The sequence below is a fragment of the Paroedura picta genome, chromosome 3, assembly GCF_049243985.1.
Source record: "Paroedura picta isolate Pp20150507F chromosome 3, Ppicta_v3.0, whole genome shotgun sequence".
NCBI lineage: Eukaryota > Metazoa > Chordata > Lepidosauria > Squamata > Gekkonidae > Paroedura > Paroedura picta.
The window spans coordinates 154,855,612-154,877,867 of NC_135371.1; the positions used below are offsets into that span (position 1 = coordinate 154,855,612).

At 47.1% G+C, this 22,256-nt stretch overlaps 1 protein-coding gene across 1 annotated transcript; it reads left to right on the plus strand.

Annotated features, from left to right (window-relative positions):
• The first annotated feature begins 855 nt into the window (after positions 1-855).
• DHH (desert hedgehog signaling molecule) lies at positions 856-20,495 on the plus strand. The gene is made up of 3 exons (XM_077328790.1): positions 856-1,559; positions 16,309-16,570; positions 18,519-20,495. The coding sequence occupies exons 1-3, from the start codon at positions 1,251-1,253 to the stop codon at positions 19,184-19,186; spliced, it is 1,239 nt and encodes a 412-aa protein (XP_077184905.1). The 5' UTR covers positions 856-1,250; the 3' UTR covers positions 19,187-20,495.
• Positions 20,496-22,256: the final 1,761 nt, after the last annotated feature.

Genomic DNA, 22,256 nt, shown 5'->3' on the forward strand with positions numbered 1-22,256 from the left:
TAGATTTTTCTTAGAGCCCTCACCATTTTTCCACTGGCCTCAGGGGGGCGCCTTTGAGTTGCCTGTATCTTGTTCAACAGGACGAAGAGGACCTGGGGATGAGAGAAAGTGGCTGGCCCGGGGCACTTCCAAATAGAAGGGGGGGGGGGTAGAAATAGAAAGCTGAAGGCCACCGGGTTTTAGAGGGCCGGCCTGAATCTCTAGCCTACCTCTGAAATGAGTGCTCTCCCCAGTGACCTGACCCTGATTCGCACTCTGACCTCCCCCTTGGGAAGAAGAAGGGGGACTGCATTAACGACAGTGTCCCTCAAAGAGAGTCCAAAGCACCTTTAAGACCAACTGTTTTTAAAGGTACAGTAAAATCAGAGTCCGGTAGCACCTTTAAGACAGACAAAGATTTATTCAAGGCGTGAGCTTTCGAGCGCTTACTGGACTCTGATTTTATTGTGCGACTGTAGACCAACACGGCTACCCATTTGAATCTATTTTTAAAGGTGCTTCTGGACTCTGATTATGTTGTGCCACTTCAGACCAGCACAGCTACCCACCTGAATGTGTCTCCCTCCGCTGCGGGAGGAGAGCAGACCGTTAAATAAAAGCGGCGGGATGCTTCTGGAGCCCGATCCGCAACCCCCCGTTTTGACCACCCGTGACCGGGTCGGGAAGGGGGATAGTTCTGGCCTCTCCATCAGGGGGCGCCGCTGAGGCAGTGAAGGCGAAGGGGCGCCTGCGGAAACTGGCCGGACGCTGCGCCTGAGGAGTGCGCTCCGGCTCGGTGGCGCACGGCGGCCGGGGTGGACCCTGGATCGGGAGTGGGCACAGCCGACGGGGGGGGGGGGGGTGCAGGAATGAGTGCCGGGCGCCTCGTGTGGGGGCGGCCCGGCTCCCCGTGGGGCGGGCCTGAAAGGCGGCGCTGGGCTGCAGGCGGCGGAGTGGCCCCGCGTGTGTCGCCAAGGCTGGGCGCGGCGGGAGGCGCGGCGCGTTGGGGCTTCTGGCAGGGCAGCAGCGGGGCTCTCGTCTAGCCGGCGCTCGGCGGCGGGGGCGGTCTCCGGCGGGCTCTGCGGGTTGGCCCCGGGAGGGGCCGGAGGAGAGGAGCCACGTGCCGGCGGCCGGGGAGCCCGGGTGGGTAGGTGGGCGGGCGGGCGGGCGCCCGGGGGGCCCGACCTGGCCGTGCCGATGGCCAGCCCGTCTGACGGCGCTGGCGGGGCGTGAGGCGGCCTCCCGAGAGCGCGGCTCGGCACCTGCTCGGCATGGCGGGGCCCGGGCTGGCCGTGCTGGGGTTGTGCTGGGCGAGCTGCCTCCTGGCGCCCCTGGCGCTGGGCTGCGGGCCGGGCCGGGGTCCGGTGGGGCAGAAGCCCTACCACCGCAAGGCCCTCACGGCGCTGCAGTACAAGCAGTCGGTGCCCGACGTGGCCGAGCAGACGCTGGGCGCGAGCGGGAGAGCGGAGGGCAAGATCAGCCGCGCCGACGACGCCTTCAGGGACTTGGTGCCCAATTATAACCCCGACATCATCTTCAAGGACGAGGAGGGCACCGGCGCCGACCGCCTCATGACCCAGGTGAGTGCGCCAGGACTAGAGCCTCCAGGTCCGGCTCCTTCCTCGCCCCTGGATTGAAGCTCAGCTAAGTCTCCGGCCCTAATATAGCCGAAAGAGCTCTGACAAAACGGCGCCCCTGAGCATGTGCTGACCGTCTTTCCCTTCCCTTGCTAATTAAGAAACCAGAGCAAGCTCTGAAGCCTCCAAGATCTGGGAATAGGCCTTCCAGGTTCAATAAGACGATGACTTCTGAACGCTTTTTTCCCTGATCCGGACTTCATTTCCCCCTTTCCCTCCCTCACAATAGCCCTGTGAGGTAGACCAAGCTGGTGTGTGACAGGCCTTGGGCAACACAGCAAGCTTCCACGGCAGAGTAGGAATTCGAACCCAGGACTCCCGGATCCTTGTCCAACACTACCCACCGCATCACACTGGTTCTTAACCTGAGCCCCTGGATCTCTCCTTTCAAATAGGAATTACTTGATTGCACCACAGTTCCGTTGCAGAAATTGTTGCTTGACTTGTGCTCAAATTAGGCAGCCATAGGAGCTAGCCCACTAACCTTGACACACACACACACACACACACACACTTATCTGGGATTTTATAGTTCAGAGGAAAGCACAGACTAGCAAATGTGCAGATTTGCATAGTTTCATCCAGAGAGATCCCTTTGTTGGTTAGGCAGGCAGGGGAGTGCTTTGACCTGCTAGGCTCATTCCTTGCTTAAAGGCAACTGTATAGAGACATTCTTTGATAAGCATAATCCTTACGTGTCGCCAGTACCTTGGCATTTGTTGTATGCAGCACTCTTGGGAAAAGTATTGGGGGATGGGAGGCAAAACCAGAGGCAGCAACATGCACGCTACCTGCGTGTCTTCTGGACAAGGCTGACGTTGGTTGCAGATGCCAGGCTTAAGGAGTTCTACCCTGCAGAGGAACCTGTGCTATTCCGTGGTTTAATCCAAACTGAAAAAATTCGACCAATTGGCTGGTACAAAAATGTTATCTTTTTGGTTATACTTATTCCAGTTTACTTTGTAGATATTGCCTTTGTATCTATAACATGCAAACATAAACCAAAACAGGTTCCGGATAGACATAATTTTTTTCTTTTTCAATGGCCCATTTTCAAGGTTGTTCTCTTCCTCAGTGATTTGTTATCCTATGCATAGTCCCTCAGGCTCAACATTCCCTGGAGATTTCTGCTGCTCTGTGGCTGGTTCCAGGTGCCAGGCTTAAGGAGTTCTACCCTGCAAGGGAACCTGTGCTATTCCCTGGTTTAAAGCTGGTTTTAATGCTAACTGCTGCAAAATGGGACGCCCTCCTGGGAAAATGAACACTAAGGAACTTGGAGCAGCTACCCTCCCCCCCCCCCAAAAAAAAACAAATTCTATCCTGAATCAGCTTCGAGCCAGAGCTCAGTTTATATCCTCATGTTGTGTACAAGCGCCAGAGTCTTGATGGTGCATTATTTAGAGTGGCTTAAACCTTGTGGATTACAGTTCTATAATCTCCTGGGGCACCCCATTTTGGAGCCATTAGTGCTAAAACCAAGTTTAAGATTGGGGCACAACATAGCTTTGTGCATAGCCCCCTGAGTCTGCCAGTAGGATAGTTCAAGGCTTATTTTGCGGTTCAGAGACTTTTAATTATCAATACTTTTGATTGGGTTCTTGACTAGGAACTGTGCATAGGAGACTGGGAACCACCTTCAGATTAATTTGTCTCAGATCATTTGGTAGCAGTGAATTTTGCCTGGGGAATGTCCTCTTTGCCATCAGGGTTCCTGGGGAAAATATTAGATTAATGGATCCCTCAAAGTGAAGAGGAGTGAGGACGAGAATGCAATTTGGGCTAATCTAAAATGTTATCATGTCCACTACATAAGAACAGAAGGATTTAATCCCATATTCCCTATAAACTTCGGTTCGTTTTGGCATATCGTATTTCTAGAAGCAAACATTCCGATATCGAGCAAGAGCTCCATAGAGCTCCATGTATCCAGTATGTACCCCATAAAGCCTACAGGGGTAGTCAACCTGTGGTCCTCCAGATGTCCATGGACTACAATTCCCATGAGCCCCTGCCAGCATTTGCTGGCAGGGGCTCATGGGAATTGTAGTCCATGGACATCTGGAGGACCACAGGTTGACAACCCCTGGCCTACACAATTGACTTTCAAATGACCTACTTTCTTTCCTGTTGTAACAACATTCACATATGGTAAAAAGAACATGAGAGATGACATAAAGAGACTTCTCAGTGTCCTGTGTGAAAATGCCCCGAAGCAAGGACTGCTTCCCGCAAGAAGTTTCTCTTAGACGTCAACAATTTCTGTCTCCATCAACACAGCCCCTATGAAATGAGACATGCGGGTTTATCTCGCGGACTGCAAAGTCCCATTGTCTCAGAACAAATTTTGAGTCCCGTGGCACCTTTTTAAGGCCCACAAAGTTTAATTCTGGATTTGAGCTTTTGTGTGCATGAAATCTTACTTACTTTATTTGTTTATTTGTTTGTTTGTTTGTTTGTTTATTTGTTTATTTGTTTGTTTGTTTGTTTATACCGGCCTTCCCTATGGCTCTGGGTGATTTACATAAAACATTGTACATTTACATAGAACAATATCAATATAACAGAGAACAGTAACATAGAACAGCATTCAACAGAATTGAACTTTGTTGCCCTTAAAGGTGCCACTGGACTCACAGTTTGTTCTGTTACTTCAGATGAACATGGCTACTCACCTGAATCTATCATATTTTCTCGGTAAACATGTTGTACTTTGCCAGCAATGGCAATTTCCCTTACGGATTTGATTTGCTACCTGAGTGGGCTGTCTATTCTGTTATTTTCTAGATGACGCTTGTGGTGTGATGTCATTTATTTGTGTTGCTGTGTTCCAAGTCTGTGAGTACTTTTACGAGACTCCCAGGAAAAATATCTTTAGGATTCCTGTCTGAGACGACCATCTGTCCAGATCCATGGGACCAGTCTCGGGGTCTGCTGAAAGAAGCATTCTGACCATATTGACCTGGGAAGCTAGTTGATTAAAAAAAAAATTGCTCATTGTTTTCCCAGTAGGTTTCTGGGATATTCACACAAGTCTTTCCCGGCGGTATGATCGTAGAAGCATGCTCAGATTGGGAGGGTATGGGTGTGAAAGAGAAAGTCCTTTTTCTCTACTTCTTCCTTCTTTCCCTTCTTTTTTCTTTCTTCTGTGAACTAAAAAAAACTTTTCTAGTTTCCCTTTAATAAGTAAACTGGAGAACATAAACTAAGCATAGTGATCTTTGCCCATTCATGTGAACACAGACCTGCACAATTTGTGACACATGACACTAAATGCAGCCCTCCCTGAATTCAAACCACATCTTTTCAGACCCTTAGGGTTACCCCATCAGACTTTTAATTCAGTTTATTGTTGTTTAATAGCTCATAAGTCATACACCTAAACATTTAAGATTTTTTTAAAAGTAAAACAAAAGTTTGCCATATCCCCAACACAATTGTGGTATAAATTACTCAAAAACAGCCTTAATCTTGTCATCCTATCAGGATGAATATTTCCACATCAGTTTTCTCGAAAAATTATCTCCTGCTTCACAATAGAAGAAAAATGGGATAATGAATGAAGTTCTATCATTAGTCAGTCACAGTAATGTTGGTTTAGAGGCATTTGGAGAAAACGATCCTTCATTTTCTCCTAGTGAGCTATTAGGAATTCATTGCAGTGCGCAATCATATATTACCATTTCAATTTAGGAACTGTTCATATGTTGAAATACAGAGGCAGATTGAATTCAGTAAAAAGGTAAAGGTAAAGGTATCCCCTGTGCAAGCACCGGGTCATGTCTGACCCTTGGAGTGACGCCCTCTAGCATTTCATGGCAGACTCAATACGGGGTGGTTTGCCAGTGCCTTTCCCAGTCATTACCGTTTACCCCCCAGCAAGCTGGGTACTCATTTTACCGACCTCGGAAGGATGGAAGGCTGAGTCAACCTTGAGCTGGCTGCTGGGATTGAACTCCCAGCCTCATGGGCAGAACTTTCAGACTGCGTGTCTGCTGCCTTACCACTCTGCACCACAAGAGGCTCTTTGAATTCAGTAGAACCTGTCATTTCAAGATAAATTGGAGAACATTTTCACCTAGCATCTATTTGGAGAGCATTCCAATCAAATTCAAACAGTTTGTGTATAGGTAATGGTAATGGGTAATGATCGTCCTGTTTTGTATAGACCCAAGTGCCTCATTTTAGCATCCACAGCATCATGCCAGCTTGACCAGCTGCGTTCCTGTGCTGATTACAGTAAAAACCAAGATGTTTTTAACATTAAGCAATCAATTTTTATATTTTATTATGACCTTTTGTGTCATCTACAAGATTTTTGAGAGGCCATTCAAGTTGCATTACAGCAGAGGCAAAATCAATATTTTATGGTAAAAGATATTTTGAAGTTTCTCGAGTTGTTCTGTTGGGCCCAAAAGCCAGATCTGGGAGCCATATAAAGTGCATGGTATTATTATAAGCTTTTAAAAGTACTGGGATATATTGAGCTCCTTGAACATATAGAACTTTTCTGATGCCAATTGGGCTAAGTCAACTTTCTGTTTAATATATTTATTATGCTTAGATGGTAACAGGTTTGGTTGGAATACAATTCCTAAGTATCAAAATACGTTGTTGGAATTTATGCATATCAATTTTTGATATATTATTTGATCTTATGGATGATATTGTAAATACCATAATTTTTTACTTGTCATCATTCATGTTTAATAGTTCAGCTTCACAGTAAATGAAGGCTTTGATAAAGTGTTCTAAACTAGTCTTGGTCCTCGATAGCAAGACAAGGTCATCAGCATAAAGTAGATCAAGCACCTGGCTGATTGTTCACGCATGGTACATATGTGGATCTGGAGCAAAATTATTCAGCTACAAATTAAGTCAATGTGGTGCAAGAACACGTCCTTGATTAACTCCCCTTTTTGTTTGTAGAGGGTCCGATACTTGTCCTTCATTATTAGTTTCAGGAATCTTTTTGTATGCTTGTAGCATTGAGCTTTTTCCAGAAATGTGTATGAGGGACTGAATCAAAGGCAGCCTTCAAATCAACAAAGACTGCATATAAGAAACCAGATGTGTCTTGCATGTATTTGCTTATCCAAGAAGCCAAGGTAGAGCAATTGTCTATACAAGAGTGGCCCTTTCTGAAACCTGCTTGCTTATCACCTAAAGACTTTTCTATCTCCATTCAATACTGTTGGAAGGTTTTTTTGAGGCAAGATGCAGAAAGTTTACCTATTACTTCCAGGAGGCTAATTGGCCGGTAATTATTTGGGTCAGTTCTATCACCTTTTATATACAGGGGCAATTAACAATGTTTTCTATGTCGGTGGAATGTTTCCATCTCTGCTTATTAGTGTAAATATAGGTGCAAGTCCTGATGCATTCCTTAAGGGATTACTAAAGATGGCCCCTGACTGGTGAATTCAGACTTTATATTGCAGTTATGAAGGACATTTTCTGTATTGGTTTTACCTGTAAAATAGAGAAGAAAGAAGCAGTCATGCACTGAAAGTTCCTTGGACTTCATGTGCAGCTGATCAGGGCATTGTTAGGAGGTATCTTCATAACAGCTGATATGACCTAGCAGAAGGATTGTGTCTTGAAGATATCTTACAGGTCTCTTCAACCTATTCTGTTTGGTTGCGAGCCCTAGCTACTTCCAGACCCAAGATTTGTTCTTCCAGGAATGATTGGAGCATGTCCAAGTTGTTGTGCAGGTACCCCTGCCTAACAGCTTGTTAAGGAAAGAGAGCACCAGAGTTGGGCTAGAGGAAAGGAACAAGACTTTCTCCTTTGGGGCAAGGACATTTCACCTCCTGTGGGCAGAAAGCTGACTTCATTCCAGTTTCCTGCTGCTGAGTCACAACATGCCATCTGAAAGCCGGGTGGAGGCAGGTTGGCAGTGGGTATTTAATTATGAATAACTATGGGGGTGTACAGAGAACAATGCAAAGAATTGCAGGAAGGGTTACAGGCTCCTGCTGGACATTGGAGGTGGTCCTAAATAGAGACAGGAAGTTTGTTGGCAAACATTTGTACCCTTGTACCTTGAGAGGATTCTTATGGGTGCATTTTGTCCATGCTCAGGAGCTGACTCAGTTGTGAAACAGGAAAGAAAATTAGCTCAGATAGGATAGAGACCCTGATTTGTTTTGGATTTTTCTAAACATTAATTCAGGGTCTTTTTGTTTGTTTGTTTCTGGTATTATGCACTTGATTTACTTGCTGGAATCAGCATAAATTCAGCAATGCAGCTATTCTCTCATTATGGCAAACTGCAAACTAGATTGCGTGGGCAGATAGCGCTGCATTGTGGCTCAGTGGCATTTTCCATCCCTTTGCATGCCATCGTTTTATGATTAGAACACAAAGTGTTGTTTCTTGGTTCTATACAGTCTTTTGCGCAATAAAATGGAGGTACTCGGAGCAGAGAAGGGCTTGGATGCAGAGGCCTCTGTTTGATAATTCTTTATTCAAAAAGACAGTATCCCCCAGTCGAAAGACCTTCATGTGGTAGAGAAGTCAGTGAGAATAATTGATTATAAGGAGGGGGGGGATCCTGTAAGAATGTCTGGGAACGAAATTCTTATGGCTAAGATCTTGGAGCACATATACTGTGGTATATATAGTTGAATATGTGCAATAAAGGTAATGAACAACAATACACATAGTTACCTATCACTGGTAATACTTATCACTTTATTAGTATCTCTGGTATCCCTGTTACCATAGGTCGTGCAAAGCAAAAGGCAGAACTGCTTTTCCATCCAGAGGGCCATGCTCCTTGAAATGGAACTTCAACAGCTTTTACTCACATCCGTGGCCTGTTCAGATTACACCTATTCAATAAGCATTTGCTGGCAGGGGCTCATGGGAAATGTAGTCCATGGACATCTGGAGGGCCACAGTGTGCCCACCCCTGTTTTAAATATATCTTATATGAATGCTGTTTTAATGTTTGCTGTCTTGAGCTTGGTGGGAAGGCAGCGTAGAAATGTTTCAAAAGAATAAAATAAGTCACAGCTGATCTTTTATTGATTGATTGATTGATTGATTGATTTAGATTTATATACCGCCCTCCCCGAAGACTCAGGATAGGCAGGCCTGATGGTAACCCTGTTCCCAGGCCATCACCGGGAGGCCAGGGAGAAGCGCTATGTGAGTTTGTGTCTCTGGACCCTCAGGGATATGCCAGGCTCCTCCCTTGAGTTTCCAGCTATCTTTTTGTATTTGCTTTCATAAAGTACATTTATTTTACTTGCAATGATGTTGCAGGAAATGAACAATCAGTATTCTTCTCAGGTGCTCAGTCAGAAAGACACTTCTCCATGCCTTGCAGTTTTCTGCCACTGGGATCAGAAAGGAACATGCTGTGCTTATTAATTATTATAGTATTTTTAATTTTTAACACATTGAAAAGACAATGAATCAAATTTGTCTTTTAGGTGTAGATTAAGTGTTTTGTGTTTTGCACTGATTAACAATTAGTGTTGCCAGTATTGTTACCTCCAGGTGGTGGCTGGAGATCTCCCACTATTATATCTGATCTTCAGGCGGACTCTACAGCAGTGGTCCCCAACCTTTTTATCACCGGGGACCGGTGAACGCTTGACAGTTTTACTGAGGCCCGGGGGGAGTAGTCTTTTGCTGATGGATGTCGCTGCCCCTGCTGCCTGAGCCCCTGTTCCACTTGCTTTCCCACTGGTGCCCCTGACTTCCCACTGCCTGCTGGGGGGCACTGCCAGCAGCAGCTGCACACTGCCACACTGAGGGGGAGCCCCAGCCATGGCGGCCGCTGGAGAGCACCAAAGGTGAGCCGGTGGCAGAGTGGCAGGACAGCCCCTGAGGCAGCAGCCGGGGAGGAGGAGCTGCAGCCCGGTACTGACTGATCCACGAACTGGTACCGGTCCGCAGACCGGGGGTTGGGGACCACTGCTCTATGGCATTATGCCCCATTGAAGTCCCTCCCTTCCCCAAATGTTGCCTTCCTGAGGCTCCACTCCCCAAAAATCCAAGCATTTCCCAACTCTAATTGCCATCAGACCAGGAGAAAAAAGTGTCCTTGAATAGAGACTTAACATGTTGAAATGGGACCATGAAATCATCCCTAGCTCTCTTGACTAAATTTTACCATCTAAAGGGGAACAAAAATACTCAAGCTGCATTTAAAATTTATTCTACAAAATTTATCCCACAAATTCTGTATGGCATTCCAGTCTGGATCCTTGACCTTAAAAATGAACTGGAGTTTTTACATTCCATGTTCTTAAGATCCTTACTTGAGGTACCCAAAAGTGTCACAAATCGGACCGTTCTTATCAAATTAGGTCCGCAACATCTGGCTTTAAAAGCTTGGCTATTGACCTTCAAATACTGGCTGAGAATTCATTTCTCAGCCCACTTCAGTAGCCTGCTATTTGAACTATTATGCGACCCGTACATTTCCAGTTGGCACAATAGAATTTTACTTAAACTGAAAAACATTGGGCTCGATATTGTGTGGCTGATGGGTCTGAATGAAAAAGACTTTTTCAAGGCAATTTCACGTAGACTTGAGGATGTTGAACTGCAAACTCTATTTTCTGTCCCACCTGTTCCCCCCAATTCTGGGGCATTTCATCCAACTACAGACTTTCTCAATTGGACTCTCTTTTGGCAAGGAGGGCTTTCCTCCTTGCCAGAGTCAACTAATTTCCCTCAACTGTGACTTAGGGAAGATTCCCGCCCTCAAAAGACTCTGTCTACATGGCTGTAAAGTCCCGGATACACTACCACATACTGTTTTGGAGTGTCCAGTCTTCTCTCCCCAAAGAGCTTCAATCCAATTATATTTGAGGGATTTAAATTCCAAAGCCAATTCAAAATCCCTCATCATCAAATTAATGCTTTCAGAAAAGGATCCCATTAAACTTGCCAGGGTAGCCGATGCCCCTGGAAGCACGTTCCAAATAAATAACTTATGTCTGCAAGAGCAGGAATGTAATATTGTTTAATCTATTTTGTTTCCTTGGATTGTGTTTGTGTATGCCAATAAAGGTTGTCTGAGTCTGTAGAAATGGGCAGCTGAACTTGACATGGAAATGAATAACATCACCTGATAAATAGCATCTCGTTAAGAGACATTTTTCTCCAAGCCTGATAGCAAATCTATTAACTATGTTCCCGTAATATACCCTTCACTGGAAAATGTCTGTCTCCTGGCTATTTCCGTCATGCAGTTCCTTTTCAACTGGCCATGAAAACTGATGCAAAGGTAAAAAGCTGAGTCATTGTATAAGAGTTAAGAATTCTGGGGTGTGTGTGTGTGTGTGTTTTAAAAAATCATATTACAGATCTCATGGCCTAGACTCAGACAAGTCAATCCAGTTTGCATTTATACACATTCTCCACTTGATCAGCCTCTTCCATGGTGAGGAGCATGTAGGCGGGGTGACGGTGGTAACTCCGTGGGCTCCTAGACTTCATACTTCTCTGCAGAGCACAGTCAAGCAACAAAACCCAGGCCTTTGGCTCGGACGCCGTCTGCTGCCAGCCCAGTCCTGCCAGCCGGGTGCTGAAGCCCCTAGTGGGAGTAGCAGGGGGAGGATCGGTCAGTGCAGCAAGGTCCCATCTATGACACGTCCTACAGTGCCCTTTTTGACACCAGTCCGGGAGCGCAGAGCCACTGAAAGAGTGCTTTGTGGCAAAGTTGATGATTTTGCTCTTATTAGCCGAGGAGTTTGAATTCTCTCCGAGTTAAGTAATTCTGGGCCTGGAAAACAAGTATTGTCCTCAGGCCCAGGAGCTGATGGGAAGTGGCTCACATTCCTCCTTGGGCTTTTCGCAAGGGTCATGGGCCTCCCCCCACCCCACCCCGTGGATACCAGCCTGTTCACTTTTCAGATGCCCATTCCCCTCCTTTGCTTCCCATCCCGGCCTTGTGGTGCTTTCTAAGACCGTTTACGCACTGGAGGTTTCATATCGGGCTGCAGGCTGGAGTTTTATTCGTGGCAGGTTGCCCCACCTCTTCCTGTACTCACACAGGGGAGCACTTGGCCCAGTGCACCTCATCTGCCCCAGATTTGTGCTCCTGCATGGGAGCTGGGGTAGTGAAGTTCTCAGTGCATAAACGGTCTAAGGAAGTGATCATTTTGTTTCTCCAGATATTTGTTTATGTTAGTAAAGGTGGTTAACTTTGTAGTTACCCACTGGACTTGTTTTAGGTTTAGATAGAGCTGACCAACCTTGTTTGAGGCACAGACAGCATGTGGGAAGGGAAAGAGGCATTGAAAGAGCTGCATACAGAACAGTAATCTATTGCCTTGAAGGACGGTAAAATTTCTGGCCAGCTCAGCTTTTTATCACCTTCCCATAGAGCTTTATCTGGGCTTCGACCCTTGTTTCAAACTGCTGGGTGTTTGTACCATGAGAAAGTTGGGGAGTTGTGCTTTCAGGGCTCTTTTTTTAAAAAAAAAATCTTGTCTGGTGTAATCTTGGCATGTTCATTGCCCAATTATGTGCCAGCTGTGGCTGAATATTAATGCAGGAGAGAAAGGCATCTCTGTTGCTCAACATTGTGGTCATTATACAAGCAAACTGGTTGTTTTTAATCACATGAATTTGTGATTTGAATGCTGTGTATGTACACATCACAAGACTGATGGAGGATTCTGAAGGAACAATTTGTGTGTTACGCAGAGGCAAGCCCAAGTGTATCGGTGAACATGTGCCCCAAAGGAAGCCATGCTGCTATCACACCTGCTAAATGAGAGTGTACATATAAGATGCATGGATGCGCAGACACTCATGATTCATGTTTTTCTAGAATGGTTCAATAGTACACCTGAAATGCAAATGGCCTATAAGTATGTTACACTTGGAAAATACTTAGGACTCTGTGTTACGGAGAAATCCTTCAGCAAAGAAATTTGTATAGTCTTACGTTTCTTACTGAGACTCAAGGCAGATTACACCATGTAACTCAATGCAATCAGCCAAATGAGGCATCTAAAAAAACAATGCAGCAGGATTAATAATTTAGAGTTGCTGAATTCCACGCGCTGTCTGGAGATTTTCTGGGATTACAACCGATTTCCAGGTGATAGCAATCAATTCACCTGGTGAAAATGGCCACTTTGGAAGGTGACAATATACCACACTGAAGTCCCTACTCTGCCCTCCTTAAACTCCACAACCCCAGGTATTTCCCAACCCGGAGCTGGAAACGCTAACTCCATTATAATGTAACCCCATCACCTTTGTAAAAATGCACTCCCAAACTAATCTGCTTTACATATCCTTAATACTGTTTCTGTCAGCAGACTTGGATTCTGAGTTAAACTTAACAGCACCGGAATACGCCTTCTAAAATAGCACATTAACTAATTATCTGCCTTTTTTTTGAACTGTGGACAATTTTAATCCTTTTAAACACTACATACATCTTTGAAAACTGGCAGTGATTGCCTGTAAGACACATGTTCTTGGAAACTATACATTCTTGGAAAGCTGAGTGAGTGATAAAAACCTGGCTTTAGGCTTTCATTCTAAAAGGGTGTCTCAGTGCTTCTTAAAACTTCCAGTGTTTGTGTATGGAAAAACAGGGGGAGGGGGCCTACAGAGGAAAACTTGTGCTTTGCCCAGTTTTTGCCACTCCCATCTCTAAAACAGCACATGTTGGCCTCTCTGGAACGGCACATTTTCTGCTGCGCTGCTGTTGACCCAGAGGTCTTCCCTGGTGCCAGTTTTGCACATTCAAAAGGCAGTCAGCTCTACCTGCTTCTCTGCAGTCCATTTCACCATTTAAGGAGTCTCTCATTTAAAGAAAAAGTATGCACAGCAAGTGCATGTCCAATAGCTCCCCTCTCCCACTTCCCAGACAGTCGCATGGTCGTCCTTCTGTAACCATGGCCTCACCTTATCCTCAATATGGGGCTGGCAGCATGCTGTTTGCCCTGGGTTGGACTTGGTGTCAGATCAGAGATAACTCCATTCCCCGTTTTTGTTTAGTTGCCTGGAAAACGTCCCCGAGAAACTGTGAAAAGAGCGACCAGAACATGCTTTTTCTCAGTGAATGCTGATTCCTGCCTGATTCAGTCTTCCAGTTCTCATGTGGCAGGAGCTGGGCCAGCAGAATGGGAGACTTTATGAATAGCCACAGTGCAAGCAATGGCAACGGGCAGCTCTGGGGAATCTGGTCATTTCCGCATTCAGCTATAAAGTTCTGTCCAGCAGGGGGCACCATAAGAAGTTGTGGGTGGCAGCAGCTGACGGGGGAATTGATAACGAGATGTGATTTAATCGTTCCAGGTGGGCAGCCAGGGTGGTCTGAAGCAGTGGAACAACGTTTGAGTCCAGTGACACCTTTAAGACTAACAAAGTGTAGTTCTGGGTTTAAGAAGTGTGCATGCACATAAAAGCTTATACTTGGAATAAATTGTGTTGGTCGTAAAGGTGCAACTGGACTCAAACGGTGTTCGGCTATGGAATCCAGTCATCTTTCTGTTCTCTCTGCCCCTTTTTCCCCCCGTGCAGACTAGGACAGGTTAATTAGAAACAAGAGAATGAATCAGAATGTGTTTTGCTCAGGGAAACTGGTCACCAGCAGCCTGGGATTTTTCTTTCTCTTCCACATGGCTGCCCCAGGTAGAAGGCGTGCTAAATCAAAGAGTTAATGTTTAATTCTGAGCCTACTCCTCCCACTGCTCTGCTCAAACAAGCTCGTTTCTCCTGCCTTATTTTCACCAACTGAGCCAGTGGGTGGATGGGAAATAGCTTTTCCACCCCCACCCCTGTTTGAGCCTTGGAAAACTTTGTTGCATTCGTATATTTTGATCAAACACGGCTTAATTAAATTTTGTTTTGCTTTCCTTTAATCGGACTACTTGCCACATCATACAAATGCAACAGAAACTGAGGTGTGAAAAGTAAGCCAGGGCTACACTAGGTCTGGTCATTGGGCCTTGGGCTTGTTTCTGGCTGATCTAACTCAAGTACATTTAAGTACACAAGACAGCAGTTATAATAAATAGGGGGGAAATGTTTTCAATGCTAATGTGCATACATGGCACTTAACCTCTGACAGCTAACACATATACGCATGAGAGGGCCTTGCTGCTTATCTAAATGAGGGGTGGTCAAACGGTGGCTCTCCATATGTCCATGGACTACAATTACCATGAGCCCCTGCCATTATGGAAATCAAATGTTTTGGATTCAGACATGTCTAATGGTTTAACATTCAACAGTCTCAGTGTGGGACAGCCATGTTTTGGATCAAGAGAGCTGACAATTTGGGGGAGTAAAAACCTTACTTCCTATGGGTTGAAGGGACTGGAAGGAAGGGGGGGCTGTTCAAGATCTACACTCAAGCCTGTGATGTTAAGTTCTGTAACAGTGATTGTGTTCAGTGTTCTATATGTGTGTGATCCCTCTGGAATTTTTATTAATGTTGGGCCGCCTGAAGGTCGCCTTGTGAGCAACCAATCCTCTTTGCTTTAATGCTTTGCAAGGGTCATTCAGAAACTTGGTGAATTCCTATATAGTCAGGAACCGAAGGATTTTTGTCATTCCTGACACCAAATGGCTGTGTTGGAATCCAGTAATTCCTTCCAAATGACAATAAGAATTCAATAAGTTTCCGAATGGCCTTGTTGGGAAGCATTAAAACAAAACTGCTCTCATGGGGAATGTCTCGATATTACTCTTCTGTGAGCTTGCTGCTGTAGGGCAGTTGCTGCCTTTATCCAAAGGCCTCACTTCTGTTACATTATTGTTGTTATTTCACACCATTCCCGGAGACCGACACGTGGCGGGTTACAAAATAGTTCATAACATTAAAAGGAACCTAATAAAACGCCCATTAAAACATTAATACAGGGATATAAATACAAAAACATCAAAAATAGAACATGGCGGTGTAAACTCGTCTACCCTTCCCTCCAACATAACATCCACACAGGGGAGGTGAGAGGGTGCCATAGCCCAACGCCCTAAGTCAGGGGTAGTCAAACCTCGATCCTCCATATGTCCATGGACTACTCACTGGCAGGGGCTCATGGGAATTGTAGTCCATGGACATCTGGAAGGCTGCAATTTGACTACCCCTGCCCTAGGTGTTTCATGGTCACATCTCCTTCACAGTAAAAGGGCAACTGATCTCTCCAGCTTGGCCTTAACCATAAAAATTCTGTTGGGACTTTTCCCTTCCTGCATACACCAGTGCACTGATGATGCGCATGTGTTGTTTTGAGTGCTTCCTGTGCAGCATCCTCAGTACCACGACTGGTCTAGGAGCCCTTTTCTTGGGAAGTCCAGTCTACAGATATATGAAGTGTGAAGATATTGACATAGAGCTAGCTTCCAGCAGTTCCTCGAATGGCAATCATTCCTCCCTCTTCTTTCCCTGTCCCAAATGTCGACGGGCAGCCTGGTGCCAGTTGTTTTAGCACTTCTGGGGGATACAATCCCTTGTAGCTTCAAGGATCTGTCACTGCTCTTCTAATTTGTGTCTTGGGGGGAGGGGTAGGAAGTGCTCTGGTACAGACCCTACAGGTTCTTCTTCAGAAGTGCTATACTAAGTACGAAGGGGTGGGCGTGGCCAACAAAGCGTGGGCCAAGAAGCCAAGTGCAACAGTAACATCCATGCTTCACGCTTGCACCCTCCGCTCCAGCATGGCTTGGATTTTAATGCCCCCTCTGTCTTTGCTCCCGGCAGCGCTGCAAGGACCGGGTCAACACCTTGGCCATTGCAGTGATGAACAAGTGGCCGGGGGTCAGGCTCCGAGTGACAGAAGGCTGGGATGAAGACGGCCATCACCCGCCCCATTCCCTGCACTATGAAGGTCGGGCCTTGGACATCACCACCTCGGACCGCGACAGGAAGAAATACGGCGTGCTGGCCAGCTTGGCAGTAGAGGCGGGCTTCGACTGGGTGTATTATGAGTCCAAGGCACACATTCATGTGTCAGTGAAAGCAGGCAAGTGAGAGAGGAAGGCGAGGGTCTGTGCCCTGTTTTGGAAATGAGGTTGCCAGACTCTAGAGGGTGGTCAAACTAGGAACAAAAACACTGCATTGAGGCTCCCAAATAAGCTGTGATAAATATAATTTTATATTCAAAACAACGGCTGAAAACCACACTGTTTACTTGGTTTTTCAGTGGACTTCTTCAGCCGCCAATATCTGTATTAAATTTATAACATGTAGAATATGTCAAATATATACCCCAAAAAATCAAAAAGCAAAAGAATCAAACAAATTATATTCTGGTATTACATTTAGAGGTGGCATAAATAACCTTTCAAAAGCTTCAAAGACAAAATTTCATTGAGAAAACCTATCATGCAGGACAATTTCAGTCAAAGGTAAAACAATACAAATTGTCTAAAGAGAGACTTTTCACAGCTTTTTGGGGAGCCTAAACTTAGGGGTTTTGTTCCTTGATTTGATCATCCTACCACTGAGTGGTCCTCTGTTCGTTAGGCAGCAGGGCATGGTTGGAGGTCTTCTGGAAAATGGATTGTACGGCATTGCACTGCATTAAGTTCCTGCCGCTCCCCAAACCCTGCCCTCCCCAGAATCAGCTGGCATCCCTGCATGGAAAAAGGGTTGGAGCACTGTGCTTATAGGTTCTTATATGCCGCTTTTCTCTACCCAAGGAGTCTCAAAGCGGCTTAAACTTGCCTTCCCTTTCCTCTCCCCACAACAGACACCCTGTGAGGTGGGTGAGGCTGAGAGAGCCCTGATATTCCTCCTCGGTCAGAGCAGTTTTATCAGTGCCATGGCGAGCCCAAGGTCACCCAGCTGGCTGCATGTGGGGGAGTGCAGATTCAAATCCGGCTCGCCAGATTAGAAGTCTGCACTCCTAACCACTACACCAAGCTGGGAAGAGGGCACTGTGAACCATGCGGACCAGGCATCTTCTAGGTCAGGAGGTTTGTAGCCCAGTCTTACTCACACGTGTATCCCCCAGTATGAGAGGAGTGTGCACAGGATTGGAGCCTCATAATACCGCTTTCAGGAATGGATGCAGGCCCAAGCTGGCCTGCTAAGCCAGCTGCAAGCTGCAAGCCCTGATGCTCCAGTCCCAACCATCCCACAGCTTACATTGTGCTGAGGACCCTGCCTTGCCTCGTTGAGCAGCCTGTTCTTGTTTCGTTTTCAGCCTCCTGATCATTGTTAACAAAGAGGGGGGGAAACACAGGCACCAAGATGGCCTCAGGAACGGAAATGTCTCTCCCGTCTCCCACAGGATGATAAATGCTGCCCTTGTATGCTGCATGAGGAAGCCCTATGGCACAGTGATAGCAGCATCTACTTTGCATGCAGAAAGTTCCAGGTTCTAATCCCGGGCAGCTCCAGTTTAAAGGAAGTAAGCGGTGTGGAGGAGCTCTTCCGGAGATCTTGGAGAGAAGCCACCAGTCAGAATGGACAGTACAGACCTTGATAGACCAAGACTCTGACTCTAGCCCTGTTCACCTTGCAGCGAACTCCTGCATGATCCATGCACGCTTAAATTTGATTTCTGTGCATGTTGAATAATTCTTGCATTATGTTCAACCCAGGTACAAATCTCTGCATGATTTAAACCCCATATTTATCCAGGTACCGGCTCCAGATTTCACTGTAAAGTGAATGCATGCTGGCAGTTTTTTAATAGGCAGAGAAGGGCTCCATGCAGACATCCACATGTTCCCTGTACCATATGATCAGGTATAAAGCCTGTGTTCAGGTGATTGTCCAATACTAAGGCTGGCCTTGAATAGGAAGTAGGATTTCTGTATTCCACTTTTGGTTCCATCGGCATCAAAACTTGGCAAAGAGCTGAAATATTCTCCTCCAACACTGGAGAAGGGGACTGAGACTCATGCAAGTAAAGCGGAAGCCAGACATTTCCCTCCTAACTTCACCCTCTTGCATCCCCCTAGATAACTCCGTGGCTATTCATGCTGGTGGCTGTTTCCCGGGAGATGCGGCAGTGACCTTACAGAGCGGGGAAAGGAAAAATCTTTCCGAACTTCACCGTGGAGACTTTGTGCTCGCAGTAGACCAGGGCGGGCGAGTGACTCCGAGTGAGGTTTTGCTGTTCCTCGATCGGGACCAGCTCCAGAGGACGACCTTCGTGACCATCGAGACTGAGGACCCCGTCCGCCGGCTTCTGCTCACGCCCTCCCATCTCATCTTTGCCGCGCGGGACCCAGCCAATGGCACAGCTGACTTCTCCCCCATATTTGCCAGCCAGGTTCGTGTGGGGGACTTGGTGCTGGCACGCCACGCAGGCAGACCGTGGTTGCACCCTGCCCGGGTGGTCCGTGTCTGGCAGCAAGAGGCTGTGGGGGTCTATGCCCCGTTGACTTCTCATGGCACCCTTTTGGTGAACGGGGTGCTGGCCTCCTGCTACGCCGTGCTTGAGAGCCACCACTGGGCCCACCGAGCTTTTGCCCCACTGCGGCTGGTCCACGGGGTCGTCTCACTGCTGCCTCTTAAGGGTGAAGCGAGGAATTGCAGCGCTCCTGAGACGGGCATGCACTGGTATTCAAAGTTTCTATACCAGCTGGCGTGGGGAATCCTGGGACAGGACAGTCTTCACTCATAGAGACTCGAGGTTTAATCTGTATGGCGAAGGAGCACGACTTGTTGAGCCAGTGGATGAAGACAGGGTGTCACCGGCTATGGCTGGGTAACTGATTGAATGGTGACGGCTCTCGTTTGGGAAGGGCATATCCCTTCTTTGAGAACAGCAGCATTGCAGCTGGGAAGAAGCACAGACTGGGGCGAGGGGTGGGAATGGGGCAGCGAGGCAGGTGGCATGGCCCACTGATCCCACTACAACCACAGCCCTCTCCGCCCTCTCCAGGCACCTTGACAGAGTGAGCCTGAGTTACATTCAAGAGGGAACCAGGTGGTTTACAAACTCCCTCTGTTTTTCAGAGGATAGGGTGCGCTTTGCCCTATTTCTTCTTACTGTCCAGATCTCTGTTTGACATGGGTCAATGCCCAATGCAGCTGGGCACTGCTTTTTTCCTCCCTAAATGAGCAGGAAGGGATATGAAAGGAGGGCTAGGACAGAGGACGACATGAGATCAACTAGGTTCAAGCACAAAAGAGGCCCAGGATTTCGTGCTGGGTTCATTCTTCAGCATTTTAATACCCTGCTGAGTGCTGCATGGGAAACTGTGGAGGAGATGGGGTGGCTGCCCATGCCAGAGGGCGACGTGGCATGCCAACACTCAGAGATCAGTGGGTGTCTCGTGTGGGGTAAAGGAACGAGCCAGGGAGGGACCCTGTTCAGAAGAAGGATGCTCTCGATAACAATGTGCACAGGATCACTTTAGCTCAGCATCCCGTGACTCATCTGGGTTGTAACACTGGATTCAAATGGACTGGGAGGAGGAGTGCAAGGGGGAGGACTCCCTGGAAGGGGCTACAGTGGAGACTGTAAAGAATGAATGGTCTTGCAAGTCAGATACCCCCCTTCTCTTCCCATCTCAGCCATTGTGACCTTCACCAAGTCCTGCCTGTGCTTCTGTATATTTGTTGAAGGTCAGAGGTGGCTAGCTTTTAACCCATCCTTTCCCTAGCCTTCTGCCTGCAAAGCTCGTGGTAATGAGATTAACTTGTAGCTACTGATCCAGAGTTTTATTTTTATATTTATATAAGTAGTAATTTAATTGTGGGCTTGTTCCCACCTCTTGTCTAACTTGATGATTTGCCTGTGGGGAAGGGGAGGTTGTTTGCCTAAGAGTTGCTTTAATTTTTATCCCCCACCAATAGCATGTTAGCGGAAGAGAATTTCTGTCTGGTGTTGCAAAAGTGTTTCTGGAAGTGTCAAGATCTTTCATCACTGGGCAAATTAACCACCAGGCGAACTGCAGCTTCTTCACAATATACCTCCTGCTGCCTGACCTCAGCCTCTTTCTTGACCGATCTCTCTTGTTTTCTGGTGATTTGTGCCAGAGCTCCTACTGCTGCACATCTGGAGGAATCAGAAACACTGTTGTTTGTTGTTCGTATCTGGGATGTGGTGGGATTTGGTACGTCCCACGCTTTGACTCTGTTCTAATGCAGTAATTTGCATGCATCTATTTATTTACTTCATGGATAACCCCATCTTTCTCCCTTAAGTGGCTTATATCATCCCCCTCTCCTCCATTTTATCCTCACAACAACCCTGTGAGGTAGGTTAGGCTGAGTGTGTGCAACTGGCTCAAGGTCTTCTAGCAAGCTTTCTTGGTGGAAACGGAGGATTTGAGCCTGGGACTCCGTGGTCCTAGTCCAAGGCTGCGACATTAGATTAAAAGGAGCCAGAAGACATAGCTGGATAGAGCCACTCTTTGTGTAATTGAAGGAGCCTGCAAATGCAAAAAGTCCACATGGTCACCAGAGACATCTAGGGACTGGGGATCAAGGTGATTCCCTATGGAGCAGTGATAGAGCTCCCTTCACCATGCACATCTTGGCTACACCTGGGGCCCTTCCTTGTCACCCTTGCCCTGGCACAGAGCTGAAATAAGGGATGGGGCCAGAGCTCAGTTGCATTGCCATGTCCATTCCCTTGTGATGTCAGTTTGAAAGGTCTGGGTCCCCTGTGTTGAGCACCTTGGAGAATAGCTACCTGTTCAGGTAGGCGATGGTCGGCTCAGGAGAATGTAGACCCTGCCCAGGATAGCCAGCCACGTCCACCCTCACATGCCAGCCCTGATTCCCCCCCCCCCGCACTCTGCCAGCCTGCCCTTCTAGTCATGCCTGGGAGGGTGCCCCGGTGCCTCCCACTGGGATGTTTGACCCTGTGCCACCATTTCATGCTCTTTCTGATCTTGTTTCGCATTCCTGCCTTGGCATTTTGTATAATGAAGGTCAAGGGAGAGCTGGAAGCTGAGAGAGGCAACTGTTTACACTGGGGTGCGTGGGCGTGAAGTCTGGCCGGTCCTGTGTCCTCTCTTGCTCTGTCTAGCCCCACTTCCATCCCTGCCTGGTGGGACTGTGCACTGCCCCTCAGTGGGGCTGCAGCGGAGAGGGAGATGCTTCGGCCTCCTTTGGCAGGTGCCAGAGGGAGGGGGGTGGGAGACACCAGTGGGTGCTCGTGAGGAATTCCTCTGGGGCAGACGTTTGTCCTGGACCTGCTTTCAGAGAGAGAAATATGTAGATGCCATTGCATTTGGTACTAGAAGAGGGTGCTTCCCAAGCATGTTCTTGAACAATTAATTTTATCATGCTGTCATTTGCTAGAGGTTGATCACTGACAAAAGTCCACTCCCAGTTCAGTTTTTTGGTCTGTGGTGGCATGGAGTCCTTGAACATGCTTTGGGAACTAGGACTTGTCTGGAATGCAGTCTCCCGTCTTCTGCAAATTTGGAGACTGGATGGAGAGGGAGTCTCTGAGCAAGTGCAAATTCCTCTTTTGTCCAGGGACCTTTGATGCTGTGGGAGTGAACGTGGTGTGCTTTCCACACTAAATCGAGCACCTCAGTTGGTCTTTCATTAATTCTGTAAGGCCTTCCCAGTGGACAAAGATTTGTACAATGACAAATTTGAAGATGGCATCACTTTCCAACCCTCAGGCGGCTAGAGAATTCGGGAGGGTAAGTCTCAGCAGGAAAACTGGAAACCCCAAAGCACAGAATGCTTTCACTTTTGGATCCTATTGGGGAGAAAGAGTTCAGAGA